The sequence below is a fragment of the Falco cherrug genome, chromosome 13 (assembly GCF_023634085.1).
Source record: "Falco cherrug isolate bFalChe1 chromosome 13, bFalChe1.pri, whole genome shotgun sequence".
Lineage (NCBI taxonomy): Eukaryota > Metazoa > Chordata > Aves > Falconiformes > Falconidae > Falco > Falco cherrug.
In genome coordinates, this window is record NC_073709.1 from 28,976,038 (window position 1) to 29,002,759 (window position 26,722).

Sequence of the window (26,722 nt, forward strand, 5' to 3'; positions counted from 1 at the left end):
TATGAAGTCATGAGTACTAAGGCAAAATATTTACAACCACCACCTGTTGATAAGTACTAGATAAGACCACAGCTCTATAGTTTATGAAATACATCTTTATACTGAAGACCTAAAACATTCCAGTGAAAGTGCAAACAGAGCAAATGAGGGCGGGCAGCAAAGACTCATGTCTCGAGACGTGAGCTATTACTGCCCTTGACAACAGTTAATTCTTGTGTGGTATTTAAAAAGGTATGAATTTGTACATATTAAAGTCGATGCAATAAACAACGCTACAGATCTTATTTTGCGATAGAAAACTTTTAATTCTAGCAACATGCTAGAAATAGAACAGGGAGCTGGTCACACACTCCACCGCAATTTTTAGAGAAGTGCTACTGCCTTATAACCAATCATATTTAGGAATAAGCAACCGGGGGTAGCTTTTCTTGGGGTTTTGCTCCCTTCCCCCCATCTCCCAACTGCAGACCAGCAGCCTTTAACAAGCCTGTGGGCTGACCTCTCTCGGAACATCTTTGGAATATTCCAGACAGAGCTATATGAACCGAACAAGTATGTATTACTAGTATTACACAAAAGCCTGGTACTTAGGTCTAGCACATCAAATGGAAGTATTTTAATCTATTTGAAAGGTTTTAATGTAGATGTCATTCTGAAGGCTTAACAAGCAAACCAATCTTCCTCCATTCCTCCTCCCAACCCCTTACAAAATAAACTTGCTCTCTGACCTACCTGCTAGAATAGCATCATGGAACCATGTGATATCTCAATTATCTTCTGCTGATTCAGCTCATTTGAGTGTAACACCTTTATATATACTTGTATTGATGCAAATGTTCTGGTTGTGTTTACTTTCCACTTAAGAGTTTCAAGAGACTACATATCCATGCTGTTCAAACAATTATCAATTGTTTGAACATTATCAATTACTCTTTGCTTAAACACTGGCCACACAAGCCTCTGCTGTCTGGGAGAATCAAAGCCTAAGCACAAACCAGTATTTCGGTGCTTGTCAGAATGCCTGTATTTTGTTTTGGAAAATACAAGTTAGCTAGATTAAGGCAGCAGTCAATCGCCCTCTCAGAGACCTCATTTTTCTTCCTATTAATGCAAATGTTAGAAAAAAGCCTACCCAGCTGACAAGACATATTAAGTTTAAGAGGTTATGAAAGCGTAATCAAGCTATTCCTTTTTAAGAAGGCTATGACACTGTGATCTGTTATTTTCCTTCTGCTTGCTTGTTTTAAAAAATAAATAAGACTTCCTCAGTACGCACATTTGCAACAATTCAGTGCAAAGAGGGAACAGCTTCAGACAGTCCAAATCTAAATAGTGGGCCATCAGTTTCAGCTACCGCTCAGTAGTTTTTAGGCAATGAAGATAATAAAGAAAAAAAATAAATGGAGAGGGGGAAGGACTGGTGCACTGTAGTATCTACACGTGCACATCAGTATGGCTCGACACAATTTCTGAACTTTCAGGTACTCGGGTCTCAAACCAAGAACCTTGTTCAACCACGCAGAGATGTTCGCGCTGGATTGGACTGGAGGTGCTGTCCTTCAGTCATTATATTCCGCTGGGTCTGGTCAGAGGATGAAATTTGGTTTTATTGGAGACATACTTGGTACATTACAGAAAAGGATAGTAGTAAATGTCCTGGCCAAACTTATTTCCTAACAGCTGTGAATTACTTAGTATTAACAGTGATTGCTTACATACTCCAAGTGTAATTCTTTGCCCTGCCTAGGTCTGAATCTTAAGAGACCTCCATGGGAGGTGATGGCACTACACCAGCGACAGAACTGAACCAATTCAAGATATAAACTATTAACTAATTTCTATTCTTGCCACAGACAGTTGAATAAAGACATACCACAAAGCCTTTGATCACCACGAAACCCCACCAGACTATGTCAACAACTGCTTAATTTGAGACTACTCCATTTGTAATTAAGATGAGTCTATTCAAAATAAAATAACCTCACCACACCTGTATCTTCAACAGGCAAATGAAGCTGTTACCCTCCCCAGAAGTATATTTGATTCAAATCATAAGCCAAAGTATCATACCACAAAAAGAAAAAGCCTCAAGAACACCCCACCCACTTCTAATGAAAACTGTGCAGATGCTTTTGCTTCACAGGAACAACACAAAGGAGTCATTAATACTTTCTGCTACTACCATCCTCTCAAAAGATTCTTTCTGCTAGCACGCAATTATGTCTTGAAGTATCCCACAATCTCAGAGCTCCTCAAAGCTTACTTAATGGACCAGTTTTCTTGCTTTTATAGATGACAGACTCTAACAACAACATTGTAAGAGTAAGGTATAGGAAGGATACAGTGTTCCAGTTTTCTGCACAAAGGGGAATGATGTTACCTTCGCTGCCACTCGCGATGAAATCTTCATTATGACCTCCAAAACACGAGTGGATTGTGTAAAATCCTTGTGTAACACCTTGATACTTTCTCACTAAAACTCTGTCTTGTAAATCCCATAAGTGAACTCCCTGGAAATATGAAGTATAAAGAATGTTATTTTATCATTAAACATTATTCATTGCATTCTTTTGAAACACTAAAAAAAAAATTAAACATGGTGAAAGTACATTACTTCAGCCAACTTTAGTACTGTTACTAGATCAAGAGTGAAAATATACTCTAGTACTGGATTAAACTTCCAGTGAGTAGTCCCCTCCATTCAGGAGGCTCCTATTTTTACCCAAGGTTCCAGAAATAGAAATAAATAAAAAAATCTCATTCTCATGCCCCCAGACACATCAACCTTGCCACAATTCTTGCTGTACCAAGCTTCTCAATGCAACAGCCAGATATTAACATTTAATAGTACATATTTCATAGTATGAAACTCTTGACTATAAATAAGTCAAAAGAAAAAATCAGTCTCAAGAATAAGATTGCCTTCTGGTCAGAGAATACTATGCTAAATTTATTAATATTAAGGCCTTCATATTATGTGTAATACAACTGGTTAATAACAAACACTCCCAATTCACATCATAGTATTTACAAACAGGTAGTAGCTGCAAGCAGGTTTATTTGCATTTCCATTTATCATCACCAACTCACCTGAGTTGCTACATTTAACAAAGCTAAACGGCCATTTTTTGAAATAGTAAACGACATAATAGGGTGATCTTCTTGTACTCTGAAATGATAAGACACAGTAGTGTTAAGAGTACATTTAACCAAATAATGACGCAACACCAAGACAAAAGGCACATTCTGTCTTTGTAATATTATCAGGAAAAGACAATTATGAATTTTAAATTAGCTATGTCTATATGTCAGTACAAGCCAGGTCTGCAACAGTTTGCTTACACTTATGACAAATCCTAAGACCAAAAGGGACTTCAGACCTCAAATTCAACTCCTAACTTCAAGGCAGGATCTACTAAGATACACCAGTAGTTGAGAAGACAACAACTCCTGATGACAGAATTGTCAAAACATCCACCAGAAACTTACTCCAGTGCTCAGGAAGTTACTTCTAATGCTTCTTGCTGGAACTCACTAATTCTCATCCTATGTTAATTCTCCTCTTCTTTTAATACTGACAGCATTTTAATAACTTATTTCCCATCCTGCCCCACAAACCCTTCCTCAATCTTCTCCTGACAGCAAGAACTGGGAATTCAAAACCAAAGAAAGAGGTAGTTACATGTTCCTGTCTGTAAGATCCTCAAAGTTATAACCCCGAATTCGCTGGTGTGTGTCCGATGCTAGAACAGTTTTCCCATCACTCAAGCACCAAAGGCATTGTACTCTCACCCCTTCCCAGGAGTCAAGGAGATTACCATCTAAATCCTGGTCAGAAGAGAGAAAAAAAATAAAACATTGAACTGTTAAGTCTCAGATTTCTGAGGAGTTGTGACACAAGTATCTTTTTTACCTTCTGTTCAGACAAGTGCTACAGAAAACAATCCTAAACCTGTAAAAGAGAGGACTTACGAATTAGGACTTGGTTGTCTTAATCAAGGGCTTTTGTAGCTATCTGTCCTGGAGAGCTCAGAATCCCTTTCATTTTCTCGTACGTGACACGTGCAATCCATGTAATGTCACAGAGCTCACCTCTGCAGGGAGTGAGGTTTGCATACTGCGCTATTATTTTGGGCATCAATTCAGTTGACAGACAATCACGAGTAGGGCGAGACTGTGGACCACCACCTAAAATCAACACTAGCCAAGTAATGAGGGTTTCAAATTTCTGTTTACACTAAGCAAAGACAGCATGCAAAAACTAAGAAAGACGTAAGTCAAGATTCTGTGGAACAAACAGCATTTGTGGACAAAGGCACTACTTTATATTAGTGTATTTTCTAAAGCAGCTAAGAAAAAAAATACCCAGCCCACAAATCCTCCTTTAGACAGACAAAAGATGCTTGAACCCTTTTAACTGCTACATACAGATGTGCTGCTGAAATCCTTGTATTAATGTATTGCTTCTTTGAATTCAAAGGATCAGAAGTTTTAGCGTACAGACACATGAAAAAACAGAAAAACCATGAACCTCAGATTTGACTGTGACAAAACTTTAATTTCTTGTTTTGTTTCCAACGGGACAGATGCGGAGAACTTACACATTGATAGAACTGTCCACGCTGACCTCCTGTGACAAAACGTTTCCCATCAGGATTCCAGGCCACGCTTGTTAAACTATCTTCGTGAGATTGGCTCATCTTTGTCCTCAGCTCCCCAGTCTGAAAAATAAACCAAGGCAGCAAGGCCTTATAACCAGAACTCCTTCCCCAAAAGGCATCAATAATTTTATCTGACATGCATAGCGTTTGGAAGTGTGTATTTCAACACATTTATTGGAACGCAATGCAAACCCATGAATAATGCAGTAAAAAGGCAGAATTACTTCAGCATCGCCAGTGACCCTAGACTTGATTTGGGACAATTTCTTTTGTCCCTCAAGTCACGAGGGATGGACTAGCTGGTGCATCAGAAAACTGGAAGATTACAAGTAAAGAGAACAATTAAGAGAAGCTAGAAGAACACATAAAAGAGAAAAGCAATATGAAAATAAAAAAACAAACATGGAAAGCCAGGAGTCAAGAGGCGACTACAAGGAAATAGAGATGACAAAATCCATTTTACCAAAAAAGTTGGTAGTGTCAGAGTATTTAGAACATTTTCCTCGCCGAGCTGGAGCTTTCCATGCCAAAATTGAGCTTTCATCCCTAGCTTATAATACTACTGTTTCACAAGACAGAGTGCCAATGAGTGGCTTACCATTGTCAAAACAGTAAGAGCTTCTCTTCTATTCCCTTGTGCCAGCTCTAGTGCTCTTTGCTGAGCCAATTTAGTCAATTAAACAGAAGAAAAGCATTCCAAGGGTGAAAAAAGGGAACATTTTTGTTTTAGGAAACTAAATTAGTTCAGAGTCCGAGGCAGCACAAGAAAGACTATGCAGCCCACAATTGAGGCAGGGGAAGCTTTTATAGCAACTCAAGTGCCCGTAAAATCAACAGTAGAAAAAGATCTTCAAATTCATGGAGGAAGTGGCAAAGTGCCCTGGCGTCTGACTGAAAGATGAAGCTCTAAAATCATAGATTTAAGCCTCTGTGGATCTTCCGCTAACATCACTGGGAGGGTTACACAGAGTAAAACCAGCTTGTATCTTTTACTTATGCTACTTGTTACAACCTTCAGTGAACAGAATTACTCCCCTTGGGTAATAATTCTGCCCTCTGTTTCTCTTTATTCATTACTGTTATTCTTTTCAGTAGCTCTCGAAGTCATACGGATTTACGCTACCCCCCTCAGAAATGATCAGTAACCAGCCACACCAGAATTGCTGCACAGTCCCAGGCACTTAGACTTGAGCTCTAATTTCAGTTCTGTACAGAGTACAGAAATTGTAGGCTGCCGTAGTAGGTTTTTTTTTTTTTCAAATTGAGGGGGGCAGGGAGACAGCATCTCTTTACACTCACACCTTTGCACGACAATTTTGTGGAAATTACTTCTTTCATGCTTAAGCTATTTGGATATTGAAGCAAAAGCAGCAGGCTGACCACAAAGTTTCATTTCTTATTCTTAGTCACCACTTACTTGTACATTCCAGAGCCAAAGCTCAGAACAATCATCTGGGCCACAGGCAACAAGATAGTTGTCATCTGGACTCCAAGCAATATAAGAGACACCATACGCATGACCTTCTAATGTCTTAAGTAGTTTTAGCTGGTGAGTATCCTGAAACAAGAGAGATTCTGTTGAGACAATGCAAATGAACTCCTACTAGATTTCACACACACTGTGTGTTCAAGTACAGCATAGCAGGTTTGCTTTAAGCAATTTGGCATCTGCATTTTATAAGACATATGAATAGGTTCTTACTGGAAAAGCAGTTGCTAGTTTACAGAGCAGGATCATAAAATGAAAGCTTCTAAATTTCAGCGTGCAGAACAAGAACATTTGTAGGTACTTTTGTTCTCGTAGTTTGTGATTCTGAATGTGGAACTCACAAAACACCACTGCATACAGAGCTGTACGTTACATTACACTTGCTTTAGTATAGAAGAATTCTGTAGTGTCGTCTCTCTACATTTACTGCAACAGAAAAGTACTATTACCCGTATTTTGTAGGATTAAGTTACTTTCTTAAAAGTAAAGACATGCTGGAAGCCTGTTATGGTTAAACAGAACCAAAACCTTCACGTATGCTGAGAAGGGAAAACCTCCAAGTGCCAACGTTTTTATAAACTCAAGTGTATCTCCTGTGTGTCGCTCAAGAACAAAGTTTTCCAGAAAGATATTTTTAAAAGCTTCCTTAAGAGGTGTCCTTATTTCAGAAGTGTTGCCTACAGAAGCTGTTGCATCTTGTCTGCCAGATTTAGTGAATGAAGCATACATACTTAGCTCACACAGACTATCTTGTATCACTGTTATGCTGCAACTGCTCCACTGCTGCCTTGTCAGAGGAACTTGACTTTCAAGCAGCTTATCAACAGAAATAGCACAGCCAGATACTGTGAAACAACCATACATTGGCCTCCTAAGTACACAAACATGCTTCAATACAGTATTAGTACTGACTCTTGACAACAACATGAATATATGGAATGTAGAACCAAGCTTGTTAAACTGTGACAATTTTTATGAAGCCTCTTAGAAAAGGGCAAGTGGACCCCCTCTCCCCACTTTTTTTCCCCCTGCACGGGGGATGTTTATACCTCCCACTTCCTCATTTGAAAATACAGCTTGACTTCTCAAATTGTCCCTTCTCCATCTTTTGTTTTATATTCATCAGCAGAGCACCTCTTGATTCTAAAGAGAAAGAACATGGTCAACAGAGGATGAGTGACACGAAGGACATTCTCCTGGGATCAGCTGCAAGGGATTTGGTGACTCTCAGCCAACCTGCAGCTTTGATGGTTCTGCCCAAATTCCTCAAAAAGAAGTAGGTGAAGAGTAATTTTCAAAGCACAGAGAAAGATGGGCAAACAAATGGACCTCCTCAAGGCCACTTTTCCCTTCCAATTATTATTCCTGATCCACATTAGACACTGCTGAATCTGTAAATAAACCCATCTGCAAGGAAACCGAATCATGCCTGACACCATTTCACATCCTGGAGCTTGCCTGCAACCGATACATTTCTTTTCACATCAGGATTAAAGTAGCCTGTCACTTCTGCGCCAATTTGAGACTCATAAGGAGCAAGAGAGATAGGATATTCCCCTTCTAATGATAGAACTTTGCAGCTGTTACTCCTTCTCATGCTGCTCTCATACTTCTCTCCAAATACAGCAAAACTGCTATATCACGCTTTGCTCTAAGGCAGCAGTCAAGGGTATTTCAGGAAAACATCCCTAAATTTAGTCAATCTGCTTCTCACCCACCACCAAAAGAAATCTCAGCACTTCTATCCCTTACATGTAGCTTCTCAGATTTTTGTTACGTAGAAGAAACAACTATTCAGGTATCAGTGTAACTCTGCCATAGTTGAGCTCCTTGGCTGAAAAGCCAAAAACCTGTGAACAGTTTTTAGAAAGTGCAAAAAAAAGAGAAGGTTTCCTTAAGGAACAAGTTAAAGGAGAGCTCTATCAAAGAACCAGATAAGGTGATGCATCTACTGTGCTTATCTTTTGTGCTCTAGAGCTTCTCCCACACTTAGTTAACAGTCAAATAATGCATTCCACACAAACCTAGATCTCTCAAGGTGTAATTAATGCTGCTGAGTAAGACCTTTGAAATGGACAAATGAAAATGAAAACAGAAGCATGGGTTAAGACAGCTTAGACATGTAGCTGGGTCTTCAAAAAAGAAATAAATTCATGGTGTGAAATGAAGAAAACACACAGAAGCAGTGTCATTACACTTCAAGAGGGGTGATGGAAGAAAAGAAAGGGAGAAATAGGTTATCACACATATGAAGCATGTGTGCAAAAAGAAAGTGTTCATTTAAAACAGTGGTCTCCTGTCAACTGCCCAGAGCTGGCTGGATGTTTCCCTGTAGTTTATAGATAGAGGTTAGAATAATTCTGAATACCTAAAGCCTTGAAAACCTGTTTAAACTTATGGTTCAAAAGACATTATCAACTGCTACAGAACATGTGAGAAGCATGCTCTGACAAATATGAAAGTGAACCATTTGAGTTACGTGCCCTAATCTTATTTAGGCATCCACCTCTTTGAAATGGTTTCATTTCTTTTAATTTATTTTTTTAAGTACTCAAATACAGAAGAAAACTATACGAGACTGCTTTCCCAGTATCTATCAGAGATCTTGTTCTTTTAGCAATCCTTGGACAACAAGGTTAGTCTGAAACACTCACAAAACATTTATTTGGTTTGATTAACGAGATAGTAGCTAACAATTCACTATAAAGTGTACTAATCAAGATGTTGGGTATTAAATCCCACCAGTATAACAGGAAGAAGTACCACTACAATGAACTGAGAAGTCAACAGCAAGAACATTTGATCCTTAATTTACTTAAGATTACTCTGTTAAAAAAATACAAATAATTTCTTAAGTAATGCAAGTCAGCTTAGGCTGCTCTGCATCTCTTGGGTCCAGTAACAAACAAACAAACCACAACAGTTCTATGCCTGAAAAATCCATAGCACTTGCCATTAATTCAGGGGCTATGGAACAGGGTTTTAAATTCTCCTATCTTCTTAATAGCAAAAAGGACTCAAATTATTGGCTTCCTATCCTGCAGTGGAAAAAAAAAAGGATTAAGCTCAGCTCAAATCCTACCCAAAGCCAGCAAGGAACTGCAAAAACCTTTCAGCTTCTACTCAGCATACCAGTTTGCAGTTGTGTGATTAAAAACCTGTTTGCTCCTGATAGTGTTTTACAAGCATTAACACCTTCAAATATTACGTGCATATGTTCAAGTTTGGTTTTCAATTGTTATGAAATTTATGGACATACTTTCATATCACTTCTGTGAGTCAATAAAACAGTCTTAGATTCACTGCTCAGCCTTTTTATTTACATAAGCATAGATACGGGTAGGAAAGATAGATCTTGTAACTGTAGGATCTCTCATAAGAGAAACTGTATCAACACCTAAAACCACAGTCCGTAAGAAAATGGATGGGTATACCTCCAGGTGTCAGTGGATTCTGACAAGCGTTTAAATCTTCATCTCAAGCTAAGGCAAATCTTACAACAGCCACTAGCATGAAGCGGTATACTGATTCAGTTTAGCACATACCATTTTATTACTCAGAAATCAAGTAATAAATGATGAAACAGGTAATTTAAATCCAGGTGTACTAGTAGTAACAAGGTAACAGAAAGGAGTTAGTCACATACATACATAGATCAGAAGTACTCTTGGCAAGATTTAGAAGAAAGGTTCCTCACTGCCATGCTCCTTCCACTCTCGCCCAATGCTTCAAGGCCTTCAAGCTGAGAAGCTCGCCCGGAGGGCGCCAGCCCGCTCTACCCCATGTACTGGTTAGGGGCACACAAAGCTCCTGCCCCAGAGAAGCCAACAGTTCAAGCCTCACTCTGGCATCAGGTTTTCAAGTGTCCTCCTTCACTAACTTACACTGACAGTGATCTTCAGTCTTTTAAATCCCAGAGAAGTACCCTAGTTGGTGGGCTGCAGTACATGTTAGCCTCTCCTACAAAAACCAAACCAGCCTAGCAAAAGAACAGCGGAGAGAGAAGGCAAAGACAAGTCATACACATTTTAATGCAAGTCGCACACTTACTGGATCAACCTGCCATATAATAACAGTTGTGTCCTTAGATCCTGTTGCTAGTTTAGTGCCATCATTGGAGAATTTACAGAACCACACTTCATTACAGTGCTCCGTTAGTATCTGCTGTGTATAGCATGGGAACTGTTTCCTGGGAAAAGAAAGGGATGTATTTGCAGATTAATAAGCCAGCAGCAAGAGATTTTTTTAAAATCAAGCTTGTAAAAACTAAAACAAAAAACTTACTTAAATGCAAGACCAGACAACTTAGAAAATTCCTCTATTAACAGCTGCTTCGAGTAAAGAATGAAGTGTCTTATCTGTAAAGAGCTCACACCACCAAGCAATGATAACTAATACTGAGAATGCAGAACTATTCTTATTCCACTCTCATAATCTGTTAGGCTTTCATACAACTTGGAATAAAACTGACCTCATCAGAACTGTAACAGCTTACTACTATACACTATAACATAAAGAAAACACTGGACTCCAAACCGCTTTGAACCCTACGTGCGATGTTTTATTTACGTGTGAGGTTACTGTAAGTATCTAACTCAGTGGTATCTCGCTAAAGTCTTTAGAAGCGATTTTTACATAGAAGTTGAGTAAAAGAACATAGTCTTATCTCTTTTTCTTGAATGTGATCTTGCAATATTAATTTCTTTGCCTTCATTTTGTGCCGTTTTTCACTTTCTTTGCAGAGTACTACATACAATATTTAAACAACTAACACGATACCGTCACCAGCTTTCAACTTCAACCGTTTGCCCTCAAAAAGTCTACATTAGTTTGTAAAACACTAAATGTTTATCAAAAAATATTTACATATAAACTGAAGAGGTCTCAAACATTCCTTTAGAGCTAATATTTAACATTCTGGTTACACCAAGGAAAAGCTAACAGTCAAAATATTAAGTTAGGGAAGAACTGGGGAAGAGTTTTATTTTGTTTACAGCTTGCCTAATGTTTAAGAATTTGAGAGCTACAATAAAATAAATGTAGGCTTCTACAGCAGATGGCTGCTTTTACAAGTAATACCGCAGTAACTACAAGTTGATTGTTCAGATGCACTAAAAGGTAGTCTCTAACCACATTTTTTTCTTGAACTGCAGGGATGCTGAAGTGGTTTAGTCGTCTGTGGAGTTTTTATGCTGCCCAGCGCAACAGGGCAACACACCTCTAATGTGACACAAGGACACTAATGTAACAACAATAATCTCCATGAATGTGCAGTTGTACTCATCACGAGATAAACTGGCCAAAAAAACCTCAACCAAACCACCCAAAAAAACCCCAAACCCCAAACTCACTTCCTTTTAAGTTTATGTTTAAAAATACAGTTGTGGTAGCCAGGCTGACAGACACCTGGAAAGCTACTTCTTACCAGCAGCTAGGAAGTGTTCTGCTTACTACAGTGTCTGTACCCTCTCAGTCCACTGTTGGTTTTTTTTTTTTACTAGAAGATGCTTCCTAGTTCATGTTTAAAGACTATCAAGCAGCACTACACAACCATGCAGTCCCTTATTTCCTGTCTTATGGTACAGGAAGATAAACAAAATGTACATATACATCTCTGTAGTTGGCTTCCTCGAGTATGTCTACTTTTTTATGTTTATAGAGAAACACAAAGTCTGTTCTGCTCCAGCTTTAGGCTGACAAGGAGCTATCTAGTTGCCACTGGAACAACACTGAGCCCAAGGTAAAAAGTCCCACCCATGAAAGACGACTGTTTTCCTTGAAATCGAAGTGCAGCTACGCAAGCCCTTACGCAGATATGTACACCTACACGAGAGAGTTTCATTATTACTTAGTTATATTGTAGTAAGTTAAGTGTTTTTCCTCAGAGAGCAACAATTTGCTCTTGAAAGTGATAGTCTTTATGGATAACTCTGAACGGGCACACCACGTCTCAGGAAAGCCTTTTCAGCCTATTTAATTTTTAAAAATACTTTATAGAACAATAACTTGTGTATTTTAAAACTTAAGAAAAGCAGCCAAGGTTCTGTAGACATGAAAAGCAAACAGCATAATGCTGGAGTACAGAATTTTCATAGTAAGGTGCCCTTTACGTTCCTAAAAAGGGTAACAGGCACTGTTGATACAGCTGCTCTGCACATATCCCAATACTGAATTATGCTATTCACAATCCAGCCTGATCAGAGTGCTCCCAAAGTTCTCTTCACTTCACTAGTGAAACATATAATCCAGGCAGTTCGACTTCACAGACAGCAAAGCATACCTCAAATCCTTCTGTAGGAGGAAATACAGCAGTCTCAAAACAAAAAAACAAAAAGCAGTTGTCTAACAGTTTCTGTGTTTTGGTAATTAGATATTATTGTAGCTCCAAAGTTTGGGTTTCTTCTTATTTTGAAGTGTTTCATTACAAATTGTTCTGTTCAGCACAACACACTTGTATCATGTTGTTCACATACTAAAGTATCTAATAATGTTATCTACTGTATTTACAGAAGTTCAGATTTCTTAATAAAACGCCAAACAGCTACTTCTTTGTTCCCTGTACCTACAACGGAAGATTTATTTCTCAACTGCCACAATGGTTCTGTCTCAGAAATGCTGCATTAAGCTAGTACCTTGAAAGCTGCAGCACTCACTTCTCATTTGGACTTCACTGTTTGTTTGTAAACTCAGACTGAAAGCTATTTATCTGAAAGCAAGACAAAAGAATTCTGGGGGGGGGGGGTGGGGGGGGGGGTGGGAACCCAACAAACAAAACACCCAACTAAGCTGAAGGCTCTCAAACCCCAAAATGACCACCCCCAAAAGCATCAATTCTCTATTATCAAAGTCTCGGGCACAATAAAATGAAATCCTTCACTCCCAGTGGTTTCTCCCTCTTATCTCCTACTCTTACACAAAGTGATTAAGTTTTTGTTAAACATTTTACCTATTAGTGCAATTCAAGCATGCTTGATCAAAACATTGCCAGAAGTCCAAAACAGATTAGTTCCAACTAAGAGGGAAAGTTGTCAGTGTTCTACCATTTCAGTAGTATTGAACTTAAATTGTCTAAGCAATTAGGCAACTGTTACTTCTGTCAGTTTAATCAAAATTTGGCTTCCACTGTCTTTAACTCACCTCATTATGCCCAAGCATGGCAGCATGTACAGCGCACCACATACTGATCTCAGACCCCTGCAACAGGTAGGTACAATAGGTTGAGTTGAGGACAGAATGGAAGCCTTTATTTTGAAGTGGGTTGTTTTGGTTTTTTTTTTAATTAGTCACGAGTATCTATGTGTGTGTACATACCAAATATGCAAGCCTAGGAAGTATCACGTTAGGTTAAAAAACCCACCAAACTATGGCCAAACTTTTATGTCAGCAAACAGTCCAGATTTGCTGCATATAGGATCTTTTAGATCTGGTTCTACCTAGTCTGACTTCAGTAAACCATGCTCTCTGGGGTTTGATTAATCACATTAAACCCCCTACAGAACATCCAATGTTATTTATGGACTTGCATAGTGATTAAATTAAATCTCTTTCCGATTTTAAGACTCACTTCTGAAGTTGGGAAGCCCACAATTCCAGTATGTGGTAATTTTCAGTAGCTCAAAGTGGGGAACAGTCAAATATCCACACACAGACATCAAACTGCTGAAACAATGTGATGTAGCCAAGTTGCAAACCAGAAAGTAGTCTAAAACAGTTATTCAAATACATGAAGTGCCAAAAATACTAATTTTAAAACCTTAAGATGGCTACAGTGAAGTATTACGGAAGTCTGCATCTTTATAAAACAGACTCGAAGTAACCCAAAACCCTAAGCAGCTGCGTTCGGAAAGTTTCTATATGCAAGTTTATCAGTGTTTAATTAACTTCCTCAGATGAGCTAACCTTAGCATGGAAAGAATCCCCCCATAAGCCCAAGTGTTAGTCTGTTAGATGAACACACAAAGGCATCATATACAGCCCTCATTTTCTAGATGTCCTAGCCCTCATTCCTTTATTACACCACGCACAGCAGTTTTCCACAAATGCTACACTGAATTTTTAGGTCCTTAGCAGAGTTTTGCTGGATGAGGAAAAACCAGTCAAGTCAGCCATTTGTTAAAAACAAACATCTTCCTGCATCATGTCTACCAGAATATGGCATTTTGAAGATTCAGAAGCAGCATCAGTTTTGTTTAAAAAAAAAAAAACCAACCCACCATTATTCAGATAGTCTTAAGAGCTAATACATAGGTATGAAGATGTTCAGTTCTTACTGTCTTACAAATATGAGGAAAGTTCTTCATTCTTCGGATCATTCATATGTTAAACAAATACCTATTATGCATTTCTACTGCTTTAACCTTAGTGACTAAATGCACCTCGTTGTCCGCTATCAAAAGTTGAAGCTGAAAGTTGACTGCATAAAGTATGCTTTCTGCATTCCAGTAAGGTTGAAGACAGTCTGGAGAAGTAACATACTAGTGATTCTCCAGTGAAAAAACACAGCAATCACGTGTTAAATGAAAAAGCAGACTGGCTGTCCAAAGTTACAAGAAACAAGCAGCTAAGGATTAGCCTAGTAATATATTCTATTCATACCCATCTGATTAATTTTTTAAAGCTTCAGTCTGACCCCATTTCACCATATCCAGCTACCAAAGTGTCTTATACACACCCTCTCTACTTCCCCACTGCCACTCATTTAATGTGAATTGTCTTTTCCCAGTCAACTTCTGTTAAACCAACCCAGAATGATTTTCATGTTCCTTCTAACAGTAGGTACAATTAGATTATTTTCAAAGACAGAGAAAAGAGACTGTTGCCCATCTTAAATCGCAAGGGTTTCTTACCTACTACAAACGTGATCTATTAGCAGCGAGACAGAATCTAGATTACTATCTAGTTTCGTATTATGATATAGGCACCGGTCCCGTTGTAGTTCCACAGCCTGACGTAGCAGGTTCTGTAAACGCCTTGGAGGAAGCATCACTGATGGGGGTAGGTACGCTTTAAAAGAGTTATTAAGAAAAACAAACAAACAAACAAACGAATATAATCAAAACCAAGTTACAAGGAAAAGTGTATTTTGACTTGAGTGTTTCTGGAAGAGACCTTAGTAAATAAAGCTTAAAAGCTATAGGAAAGGAGGCACACAGCTTGTCAAATTTATAGCTATACCTCTGGAATTAGAAGCATGAACTTCTGGAAAGCAGAGCTATATGCAAGGTATTTGTAGTTATCTTTATAGTATATGTTGACCTGACACAAGGTAAGCACCACTTACACAAGATTCAGTATTTAACAAAATCTGTACAATTATAGACCAACATCAGCTGTGTTAATTTAAGGAACACTATCAAAATAAATATCATCATGGGGTTTATGACTGACACACAGTATTAGACCAGCCACAAAAGAGAAGAGAAACTGTAACTCATAGCAAAGTCTGAGACCACTGTCAGTCAGCACTACTACCACAGTGGTTACAGGCCATGCTGAATTTCAACCTCTCAGTACAGCTCTCCCCACCCCCTCTCCGAACCACACATTTAATCACCAAGCTATACTATTGCTGCACGCAGCACAGCTGAAACTATTTGTAATAGCAGCTCTTACCAGAGACAGAAAAGGTTAGATACAGAAGGGTAAAGGCACCTAAAGGCATCCCCATTAGCCCAAAAATACAACAACAAGCACCAGCAAATACAGTTGAAGTCAATTCCCTGGGATATGTCATTATGTAAGATGTACTAGATTTACAGAGGTGGAAACAAATTCTAAACACTAGACCATCTTACTCTGGAGTTTGTCCAAAAGTTTAGATCTGGAAGCTGTTCCTTTCCCTTCCCACTCTGCTTTTGCACGCAAGTCTTCTGCATGGCTACACATCAGATACCTGTTTAAAAAAAGCGTACACACACCAAGAGACCAAGTCTTTCTGGAGCCTTTCTTTTCACTTGTAAGCATGATATATCATCAAAACATTCTCAATGAACTAGACAGAAACAGGTGACTTTAGCTTGAGACTGACAGGGAAAAAGGCAGGGACCTATTCTACACAAACATGCATCTTCCTCAAAACCAATGTCTACAAATTGGCAATAAAAGAGGAAAAACAAAACCAACAGATTTTTAGGGAAGACAAAAGAGTCTTATTTTCATCTAAGAACAAATCAGACTATATTCACCTATTTATTGTTATAACAGGCTAACAATTCTCAAGATCAGATGACCATACATATGTATATATTAATTTGGGTTCCAGTACTACAAAAGTAAACCATATTCAGATTGTTTTCAAGCATCTGAAACAGAACACTGTCTACTGGACAGTCATCTTTACTCACCACTTTAGCACATCTCACTACAGCTTATCCATCAACCGGATAATAGCTTTAACTGAGCTTTTATGATGTCAGCTATCAAAAGCTATAGAATTCTTAAGAAAATTCCACTGAAAGTTCTCAAAGTCCAAACACTTACCCACTGAGGACATGAATGCGTTCTGTATTATATTTCAGAGGCGTCAGTTCACAGCGTAGAACCTGAAGTGCCTCCAGGACCTTGCCATCCTCCAGGTATTCCAGGTACTTCTGCTGCAGCAGCAAAAACTTCATCCTCTGACATGACAGAAAGCAGCAGTCAGGGGAAAAAGGTTGACTGAAGTTTCAGAAAACGTTTGAGCCTAAACAGAACAGTAGAAACCATTCTACTATGCCCTTCGGAAATACAGCTACATGTAATGTTTCATTACTTAATTTTTTTGCTGGGTTTTCAACAACATTGCATCAATTAAGTTATTCATGAATTTCCTTCCTGCCTTATGGGGCTCCAAGTATCCTCCTACCTCATTTCTCAGACCCCCCCCCCCCCCTTCAGTTTGTCTCATTTTCGTACTCACTCCCTTTTCAGTCACCAGTCTTCAAAACCTGAATTAGACAGGCTTTCCGATCTTACATTCTATCAAAAGGAAAGTGCCCAAAAGCAGCTGATCACATATTTAAGACTGCATGACAGCACAGAACACAAGAGGCCAACTCAACAAGTTCTCATACTGCTTACATAGAAGCTGACATGGATTGTTTGCATAGCTGCATAACGTATAGCAATAGTAAACTGACACTGCCTCCGGTTTTGTTTTGTAGGTCCATGTTAAGTTGTCAGGATTACAGGAAAAAAAAAAAAAAAAGTAGTTTCCTATATTTTAGGAATCATTTCTCAGAATCAATCACTGCTATTTGATAGTGTTCCTTTCATCTTGTACAGGTGTTTGGGGTTTTTTTGTTTTCTTTTAAAAAATAAAGCCTGTTATTCTAACAACCAGTGTCTGATAAAAAAAAAAAATCAGGCTTTTATTTACTATATTCAAAAACCTGAAGTCCAAGAAATTTCTAATACCAGTTTAGTAGAAACACAGTTTGGTTGTTTCTAGATCAACCCAACTGCCCTGTGTCTGGACATCACCTTTACTGCTAGCAGTTACCAGAGAGAAAAGACGTTTTTGGTCCACAAGACTCACAGGTTAAAGAGGAAAATGTACATCCTTAGACATTATCAGTGAGAAACTGAAGATTAAATGTAGCAAGTTACATTTGCTTCTCTAATGAATACACCACCAGTTTCCTCCTCTTTGTCAGACCTCAGGCACCTCACTATTTTCATGCTCATATTTGGTCAATGTTTACTTAGTTTCAAACACACTGCTAACCTCCTTAGGCAGAGGGCTAATTGGGAAGTTTAAGATACTCCTGTCCTATGAAAGCTTACGCAAAAGTTGAACACTTCCTACATGCAAAATCCAAAGTTAAAACTTAAAAGCAGTTTTAACTTCCAGAAACGTTCAATTCTTCCAAAAGAATAAAGTTTCCACATACAGCACTATTAATCTACCACACAGCTTTGTGAAGCATAAAACATTGCACAGTAAAAGTGATTTATGGTCAAACGTGTCTGTAGTACTCTATTGTCCTGTACGTGACAGGCAAAGCCATTTTACATTCCCTATCCAATTCTTCAGTTTGTATGAATTTGGAATTGTTAGGAGTATCACTGCACAGGTTTTCCAGGCAAGACAACATTTTTTGGTGTTGAGACACGTAGAAAACCAAAAGAAAAATATCCCAATTACTTACAACCTCAGTGGCTGGTTCCATGCTGTAGGCCAGCAGACCTCACGCTGTTTGCTTATATACTAGCAGCAGGAGGGATAAGAGCTTCCTCTCCCAGCTGTGCACGTGCTCACCAGGATGCATGGAGATCTCAGGTAGTAGTCACATACTGCATTTTGCTCCTCTTGGTCACCTCACACTAATGATCACCACCAGATCAAAAATAATCTGATATTTCCAGTTTGTAATAAGAACTATAACCCCTCCCACTCTTCCTTCTCCATTCACTGCATATAATATTTATTAAATTTATATAATCCTCCCCTTAAATTGTGATAACCATATCTGTATCCAATTGCTCTTTCTCCCTCCCCACTTCTAGGACTTGGCATGTTCATTTCATTACTTAAGGGGAAAAATTAAAAAGAGCAGAAAACCCTAAAAAAAAAAGTTGTGTTTTTTTTTTTTTTTTTTTAATGCCAGTCCCAGCAATTCCACAGAAGCATTACAGGAACTCTACCACGCAGAATGTCGTCATCAAGTTACCCAGAGGTATAACTTCAGTTTTTTGTTAGTCATCAGTACCACATGTGACTTTGGTGTATTAGGAATATAAAAGCCCCCAGAACAACACAGTACTGTACACTTCATGCAGGGGTCTACTGTTAAGGTAATTGAGAAATACAATAGAAGATAAGCAGTTTTAAATTGTAACTTATCTGCAGTAAAAGGCAGAGAATAGAGTAAATGTTAATAGGGAAATTAAATTGATTTCCTAAGCTATTTTCGTAACTGCTCCAAAATTTGTCCTACAGCATACTCAAACAATGGCATGAATACAGCCTCCTTAAGGCAAAAGTCACACTCCAGCGACATCATATTTCAAGTAATTTTTTTCTATCGGGACACTCACAGCTTCCTACTATTTTTGTGCAACTATTGACTTTGCTGACAAATATATTTCATTAAACAACTGAATTTTGTCTTCATTTTCTCTCAGCTACGTATATGCCCTACTAACAGTGCTGCTAATTACTTCCAATACCATCTTCTCATGGTAGACAAGACCATTTTGAGTATATCATCTCTTCTAGAGCCCCAAACAACCTCTTCTAGAAGGAAAGAGCTGTTCATAATATTGGCACCTGTAAAGCAAAAGCAAACACCCCACTGTTTAAGTAGAACAAGTATAAAACTAATCTGACACAACGTACCCACAAGAATAAGCTTACTCATTCTCCATATTCTTTAGCTGCCTTCCAAAGAAGGGAAATAAAAATTATCATAATCCATATTATGCCATGTACAACACAACAGAAGTGCCTGGGATTTGTTGTTAAAATCTCAGTGTCTGCAATGGAAATTCAACATCTTTACACCCTTTACTGTTGAATAATTTAAATTCAGACACCATCATCGCTCAGCTTATAGAAAAGATTCTTCACCCTGCAGGACCCATGGAAGAATCCAATTCACCAATTTCAGTACTGCACTCTGGCTGATTTTGTTCAGTTATCACTACTTCATTCCATCTTTCACCTCTATAGAGAAGATGAGGATAAAGTGCAGTACTTTGTTCTTTCTAGAAGCTATAATTTAAGTTGAAGCTGGGGGCAAAGCTAAGAGAGTTAATAGATTTACAGGGGGCTTTTGTTTGGTTTAATGCACGTACTATTAGCATTTTGCTTTCTTCAGACTACAGCCTGTGATTACCAACTTGAATGTATAGTACTTTACTCCTTCATTGTCTTAACTGTTAGTAGGAAAGCCTCTTTTAAATTTTACATTCTAGAAGTTTTGCATGCACCATGATTCACCAGCACTAAGTAACAGAGGGTAAGAGACTCAGCAACACAACTGTGAAAATAATAGGACAAGCACCATACCAGTGTCAAGAAATTGGGCCATTTTCATCACTGGTTACAGCAGCAAATCTTCACAAGTTTAAGGAGTTAAATGCAAAATTACCTCATTTTAGGATTAGTTTTTGGTATTATGTTTGACCTGCACATCTTAACAAGTTCCACAACAGTTTTATTACTGTACTAAGTTCAAAATAATTAAGTAAACACTGCTGAAACAGCTCTTCTTTGAAATGAGGAAGGTAACTAAAAGATAGTTTTAACATCAGCTGATGTTTCAAGACAAACTCGAAGCAGTAGCTATCTGCATATAGCCTGCAGAACTAAGACCCCAATTTTCATTACTTCATAGTCCTTATTACTTTGATAGTCTTGTAAAAGTGATAAAAGCACTTAAAAACCATCCAAAACTTAAACGTAAGATTTGATACGTAAAGGGCAGAAAAATATTCTGGCCTATAGAATTTAACAAGGCTTCAGCCTTGTTGAATGTATAAATCCTGTCACAAAGTAATTAATTCCAATAGGGAACTGCCCTTAATGCTTGTAGCAAGAGGGACACCATACAAGCAGGTGGAGCCCTTTGCTCAAACAACAAGATATAGATAACTTTTCATGCTGTATTGCTTGCTGCAGGCTGTAGACCTCCAGAACTGGGGAAAGCACCATTTAAGCAAATGAAAACGAAAAGCAAAGAGGACAATTTGAAAGTATATTCTAGATTACTATAGAGGAATAATCTCCAGATTTCTTCCTAGGTTCAATTAGTTAACCAAGACAGACACCATAATAAGCTCAAGTAGCCCTAAAGTAAGCAAAACATCAGGCTGGCTTGAAGCTGGTATTTACAAGTGTTACTCAAGGAAAAATAACATGCTTTAATCAACTATAAAGTTTTCCTACAGATTGTCTCAAGACAGCTGTATCTTATATGCTGTAAAAGTAAACATGACTAATCACACACTATATAGCACTCAGTTGTGTTGACACAACTGGAAATAGCAGTATGTCACCCCTCCCCAACATATCAACACATAGCATCAAAGGCTTACAAATTGAGATCAGCCCTTTCATGTTTAGTGTTTTCACCTGCAGAATTCACAGTTCTTTGCAGAAATACAAGAGCTGAATTTTCAAAATACATACTTATCTTCTTCACTGACCAGACATTCCAACCAGGACACATAGCTGCTTGTATTTTGTCCAGGTCATATTAACTCTTAAGGAAAAGAAACCCAACCAAACAAACCACAAACCAAAACCAAACCACCAAACACACACACCCTAGTTTGTTAAACACTCTCTGCCATCTAAACTTTTAGGTACCCATTCTTCTGGTATGCACACATTTTTTAATCATCTAGTCATACAGTATGAGTCAAGAGTCAGGAAATCCAATTTTCCGTTTTAAAGAGTTACCTGGAGCAGCATCTTGTTTGGACTTTCCCTAATCAAGACATTTATCATCTTTGTTAGCTCTGACTTTGTTGCAGTCAGGATTACCTACAAAGCATAAAGCATCCCTCCTTACCTGTCATGATCTTTCACTAGTTTTCCAGGTGCTGACTATACTAACACCCACCCAAAATCTCAACCACGTACAAAAAAGCCAGGTGGCGAGAGAGGTGGAGCTTGGGCATACTCAATGGAGCTCACATGGGCTCAACTTATCCTTGCAAATCAGCACTAACACACACGTAAGACATTTAATACTGTTATCTACTTTATATGAAGTTTATATAAAGGAGAACAACTTCAAGAAGAAAATAGTTAATATTCAGTTCAGGTGAAGTTCTGTCTAAATCAACTATTTTTATTGCACCAAGTTTCATTCAAGCAGTTAGACATCAACATTAAAGAAAAGCATGCTTTCAGAGCCCTCCCAAAGGAAAATGTCCCCTTTTTCCACAAATTAAGTCCTCCAAAAAGTACACTGCTAGTACTCAGTTAAACCTCTTGACTCCCTGACAGGTAAAACACTTCAACACTACAGGGAAACTTGATAACTTCAGCAGTTAGAAACATGAGAAAAAAAATCTCCTTCAACTGACCATTCATAGTCACATACAGTGGCTTCATACTTTGTCTCCACAAACTACTGAAAGCTGCATGCAATATTCTAAACTACTTGAACAGTAAATCTTACCTGTATTAAGTCTTTCAAAAAAGAGAAAGTGAACTACTAGTCTAACTAAGAGGTATAAGCTTTCACCAAATGAATAGAACAGAATGTAAACTTCTCTGAAGTACCCTCTGATGTTTTGTTAAACATCTGTTTTTCCCACTTCACTTCCTGTTCTCTCTTTCTCTCCCTCCTCCACCAGACAGGAAATTGTCTTGACAACAAATGAATCAGCTAGAAGTGGAGCTAAGCAGCCATCAGCTGATTCTTCATTGTTTACAGTGACAGACACCTCAAAAAGCCCGGCTACTGTTTTCTTTCTAAGTGACCATAGTTGCTCCAACTTCATTTCATTTAAATAAACATTTAAACACAATGGAACAAGCTGTTTGAAGAGCTAGGTACTGATTTTCATCAAGATAAAGAAAAAAAAAATCAAACCAAGATATGCTTTCCTCAAAGTAACTGAAATCATAACAACACATGCTGCAATTGTAAAGTCACAGGATCTACTAACCTTTTATTTCTAGGTTCACCTTTTGACAAAAAGAAGCCAGCCAAAGAGAAAAAGCTCTAAATAAAATCCCAAACAGCAATACAAATGCATTTGCTCTTTAGAAGCCCTCTGGAAAAGCAACAGTATTGTTCATGGTGTATAGCAGCCTCTATATTCTTGTAATGTGCTATTAAAATGCCAACTCCACATTAGTATTACTGCATTTTATTTCTAAACTTCTCTTCCCTCAAGAAAACCTAACTCCTATCAACACAGAGATTGTGAGAAGTATTTCAAGTTTGAAATTAGTATTCAACATAGGCAGCTTCTACAGAACCTGACCTATTTTATGACTGTTACAGGACTTATATTTTGTCAGTTAAGTATGTTTAACAAAGTTTAAGCATTCAGTACACCAAATATTAGCCTAAATACTTTTGGGCTTCCTATCTCATTCTAAAAAAGAATAAAGAAGTTCAGATTAGTATGACGTTGGAGATAGCATGCAAGCTGCTTAAAGTAAACAAAAAAAGAAAACAAAAACTATAGACAACCAACTCCAAAGTGAAAGATTACACCACTACAATTAGTCCAACTATACAGCTCTGAAAGAGTTCAAGTGTGCCTCTTACCACAATTGCATGCGGAGAATGCACTAAGGCCTTAAGTTCATTCAGGTCGTTCTCAGCCTGCAGAAATTGGCATAAGGGGAAAAAAAAAAGTATATAAGGAGAATGGATTTTGAATTCTCTCACAGATACTATAAATTTAAACAGTGGTTAATACAGTCCTATAAGCCCTACGTTACCTTATCCCATTCTCCTTCCATGACATGATTGCGGAATTTGGTAGCAGAAGGATGTTCTAAACGACATCCTGACTCTTGCATGAGAAGATCAACAGTCTGGCTGCAGGAGAGATACAGTGTAAAAAAACCCGACCAGTTTTACCCTCACAAATATACCGCCTGCTACGATAACAGTTAACCATATTTAAGAGTAACTTTATTAAAGAATACTATGACCAGATTCAGCCGCTTGTCAAAAAAAAAAAAAAAAAAAAGACTGTCTTGGTTGGCTGAGACAGGTAAACAGCTACCTGTATCTAAAGCAAGCTGTCAAGGAGCTTGAAAACTTTGCTGAAGTACCATGAAGTACGTGACTTACCAGCCACCACAAACAGCCATCTCTGCACAGAAGAAAAACTTTATGAAGATACAGACTAGAAAGCTGTTAGCTAGTGCCTACTGCCCCCTGCCCACCCCCCCCACCCCCCAAAAGAACGCAGAGAGCTACTGCATCTGCAACAGGCCTAACTTTTTCTTCTTCATCACATATTAAAACACTGGCTCCTTAAAATAAAATAAACAAACTCGGGAACCTGTAGCCCTCCCCCTTTTACACTAAAAATAGCTTATTTACTGTGGTGTCGTCTATGAACAGTCACGAGTTGTCTGCTGCTGTAAACTTGCCTCTTGTGTCAGAGGCAATTTATTTTATGTGCTAAGTTCTTTATAATTGACCCACTCCACAACATTTTGAAGACTTCTTTTGTGGCAGCTGCGTGAAGACTTCACAGGACTTCTTCCAGCCTCCTTCCAAAATTTACGAGGTGTTGGCTTTAAGCTTTACTCACAGAGTCAGTGTTGTGATTGAATACTTAAGACTTCCCCCACTCAGCCGGGCGATTATTTTCCCTATTCTGATTTTTAGGAAAGGGCCAACATGCTCCTGTCTGCTCGACGGGTAAGATTACCATGGAGAACGGGTGTTCTGCAGAGGAGGCCTTCAGCGTGCGCGGGGAGGAGGGTTTGCGGAGCCAAACCAGAGGCCCCTTGCGCTGCAGCCCGGCCTGCGCTCACTTCCTCCGAGCTGACAAACCCTATCTTGGAGCTCAGCTGCAAAAAGCCGCCCCCCCCCGCCCGGCTGCGGGCTCCATTATGTTTACCCGACAACTTCTCCCCCACTAACGCGTTGGTATTGATCTACCCTTATCGGTGTACGACTCGACTTCCATATTGCCATCGCTGGCGGAGAAGGCTCCCGGCCTGTCCCTTCCAGACACCCAGCCTGGCCGGCACAGGCTCGGAAAAACACATCGCCGGCTCCATGTTTTTTTGGCGAGCGGGCCTGCCCCACCGCTCCGCCCCGCTGCCCGGCGCCGGGCTCTCCCCGCGGGGGACAACCAGCCTGCGGCCGGACAGGTTCTGCCACAACCCCCCCACCCCCGCAGGTCCCTTCTTCGGAGCCCCCCGCCCCGGCTGCCCACCCTCCGCGGGGACCACCGGCCTCCCGCGACCCCGCGCCGGACGCTGCCGCCCCCTCCCCGCGGCGGGGCGTGTGTGCGGGGCCCCCCCGGCCCCGGGGGGCCCCTGGGTGCGGGCGGCCCGGCCGGCGCGGGGAGGGAAGAAGCCCACCCCCGCGGCTGCGCTGCCCCTCGCCCACCGCGGCCTCCCGGCCTCGGCGGCCACTTACTTGAGGCCCAGGCCGTGGAGGTGCTGCCCGATCAGCCGGATCACGTCCTCGTCGGACTGCGAGAGCCGCTTCTTCTTCTTCAGGGCGCTGCCGCCGCCGCCGCCCCCCAGCTCCGCGGCGGCCGGGCCGGGGCCCCCGGCGGCGGGCACCCCGTTGTTGACGCTAAGGCCGCCGGGGCTGCCGCCGCCACTGTTGGCCGAGGGCAGCAGCCCGTTGGCGTGGGCCAGCTGGTCGCCGGCGGCCGTGCCCGTCGAGGCCTCGCCATTCTGGGCGCCCAGGCAGCCCAGCTCCGGGCCCGCCGGCCCCTGCGACGGCTGCTGCTGCTGCTGCTGGCCCCCTCCTGCCCCGTTGGCCTGCATGGCGCTGCTGACGCCGCTGCCGCTGCTGCCTCTGAGCGGGGCGGCGGCGGGGGCGAGCCCGGCGGGGAGCGAGGGGGACTGGGACGAGGTGAGGCCTGCTCTGCCCGCGGAAGCCCCGGGCTCTCCTGCTCCCTCCACCGCCGCCGCCGGGGAGGCCCGGGCTTTCTTCCGCGGGGGCGGGGAGGCTCCGCCGGTGTCCGAGTCGGAGGAGGAGGAAGCGGAGGCCAGAGTTTCCTCGCCGAGAGCGGCCGTGGTGGGAAGCCGGGGGGGCGAGGAGGGGGGAGGCGGGGGTGAGGGGAGGCGGAGCGGGGCCCTGTGCCCCCCGGGGGTCCCGGAGGCAGCGCCGCCGCCCGCTCGGGGCTCCCTCTGGCGATGGCGGCCGCCGCTGCCCTGAGCCCCCGCCCGGCAGCCCCAGGCGCCCGGCCCGCTCCGCTCGCTGCCCGCTGGGTTTGTCTCCTCTGAGCCCAGCTGCAGCCTAATGGAGTCCGGGCCGGGACGTCACAGGAAATTCCTATACTGCCCCCTACACACACTTCCGCCGCCCGGGGCGGGGGGTGGGGTGCGGGCCCCGGAGGTGCCGGGGGGCGGCGGCGGGGCAGGCCCCAGGGTCGCCGCCGGGCCCCCCGGGTGGCCGCCGCCCGCCCCGCGCCGCGCCCGCCCGGCCCCCGGGCCAGGGGTCCCCGCCGCCGCCTGTGGGGGCCGGGGGGTCCTGCCCGGGGGGTCCCGGCCCCCTGTCAGCGCCGGGGCGATTGCTGGACGGCGGGGGCGTGCGAAGGTGCGGGGCGGGCAGCGCGGACGCGTGAGGCAGAGCGGGGTTCCTGTGGTTTCCTGAAGCAGTCTGGGGTTTGGGTGTTGTTTTTAAGAAAAAGGACAAATTCTTGGTGAGGTCGCGTCCTGGCGTTGCCCAGGTCGGTTACTGGAAGGTTGGGACCCGCTGCTGGCCTTGTCTTTCATAGTTGCCCTGTGTTCTGGCATGGAAGCGGGAGGAAAGTGGCGTGTTTGCCGTAGGTCCTCCCAGGAATGTCGGGAGTTGGGGCATGCTTGTCAGGACGGGCTGCAGGGAGACACTTGGGCGTTCTGGAGCTCCCGGTCGGTGCCCCGAGGTGTCTCCTTGCCAGCCCCGGCTGTGCCATGGGCAGCAGACTCCCGTCCTCG

At 41.3% G+C, this 26,722-nt stretch overlaps 1 protein-coding gene across 3 annotated transcripts in view; it reads right to left on the minus strand.

Annotated features, from left to right (window-relative positions):
- WDR26 (WD repeat domain 26) overlaps window positions 1-26,002 on the minus strand; it is a 31,399-nt gene extending 5,397 nt beyond the window's left edge. The window contains exons 1-14 of one of the 3 annotated variants that reach the window (XM_055726048.1): window positions 25,209-25,701; window positions 23,543-23,642; window positions 23,367-23,423; window positions 16,630-16,766; window positions 15,945-16,042; window positions 14,997-15,153; window positions 13,288-13,344; window positions 10,201-10,339; window positions 6,079-6,219; window positions 4,602-4,721; window positions 3,683-3,828; window positions 3,091-3,169; window positions 2,381-2,510; window positions 1,250-1,582 (exon numbers count right to left, since the gene is read on the minus strand). In XM_055726048.1, the coding sequence (XP_055582023.1) occupies window positions 1,560-1,582; window positions 2,381-2,510; window positions 3,091-3,169; window positions 3,683-3,828; window positions 4,602-4,721; window positions 6,079-6,219; window positions 10,201-10,339; window positions 13,288-13,344; window positions 14,997-15,153; window positions 15,945-16,042; window positions 16,630-16,766; window positions 23,367-23,423; window positions 23,543-23,642; window positions 25,209-25,567 (1,743 nt within the window). In that variant the 5' untranslated portion in view covers window positions 25,568-25,701 and the 3' untranslated portion in view covers window positions 1,250-1,559. Of the gene's footprint in view, window positions 1-1,249; window positions 1,583-2,380; window positions 2,511-3,090; window positions 3,170-3,682; window positions 3,829-4,601; window positions 4,722-6,078; window positions 6,220-10,200; window positions 10,340-13,287; window positions 13,345-14,996; window positions 15,154-15,944; window positions 16,043-16,629; window positions 16,767-23,366; window positions 23,424-23,542; window positions 23,643-25,208 lie in introns of those variants that run through there. The other 2 variants (XM_055726047.1, XM_055726049.1) reach the window with 2 other exon arrangements.
- Window positions 26,003-26,722: the final 720 nt, after the last annotated feature.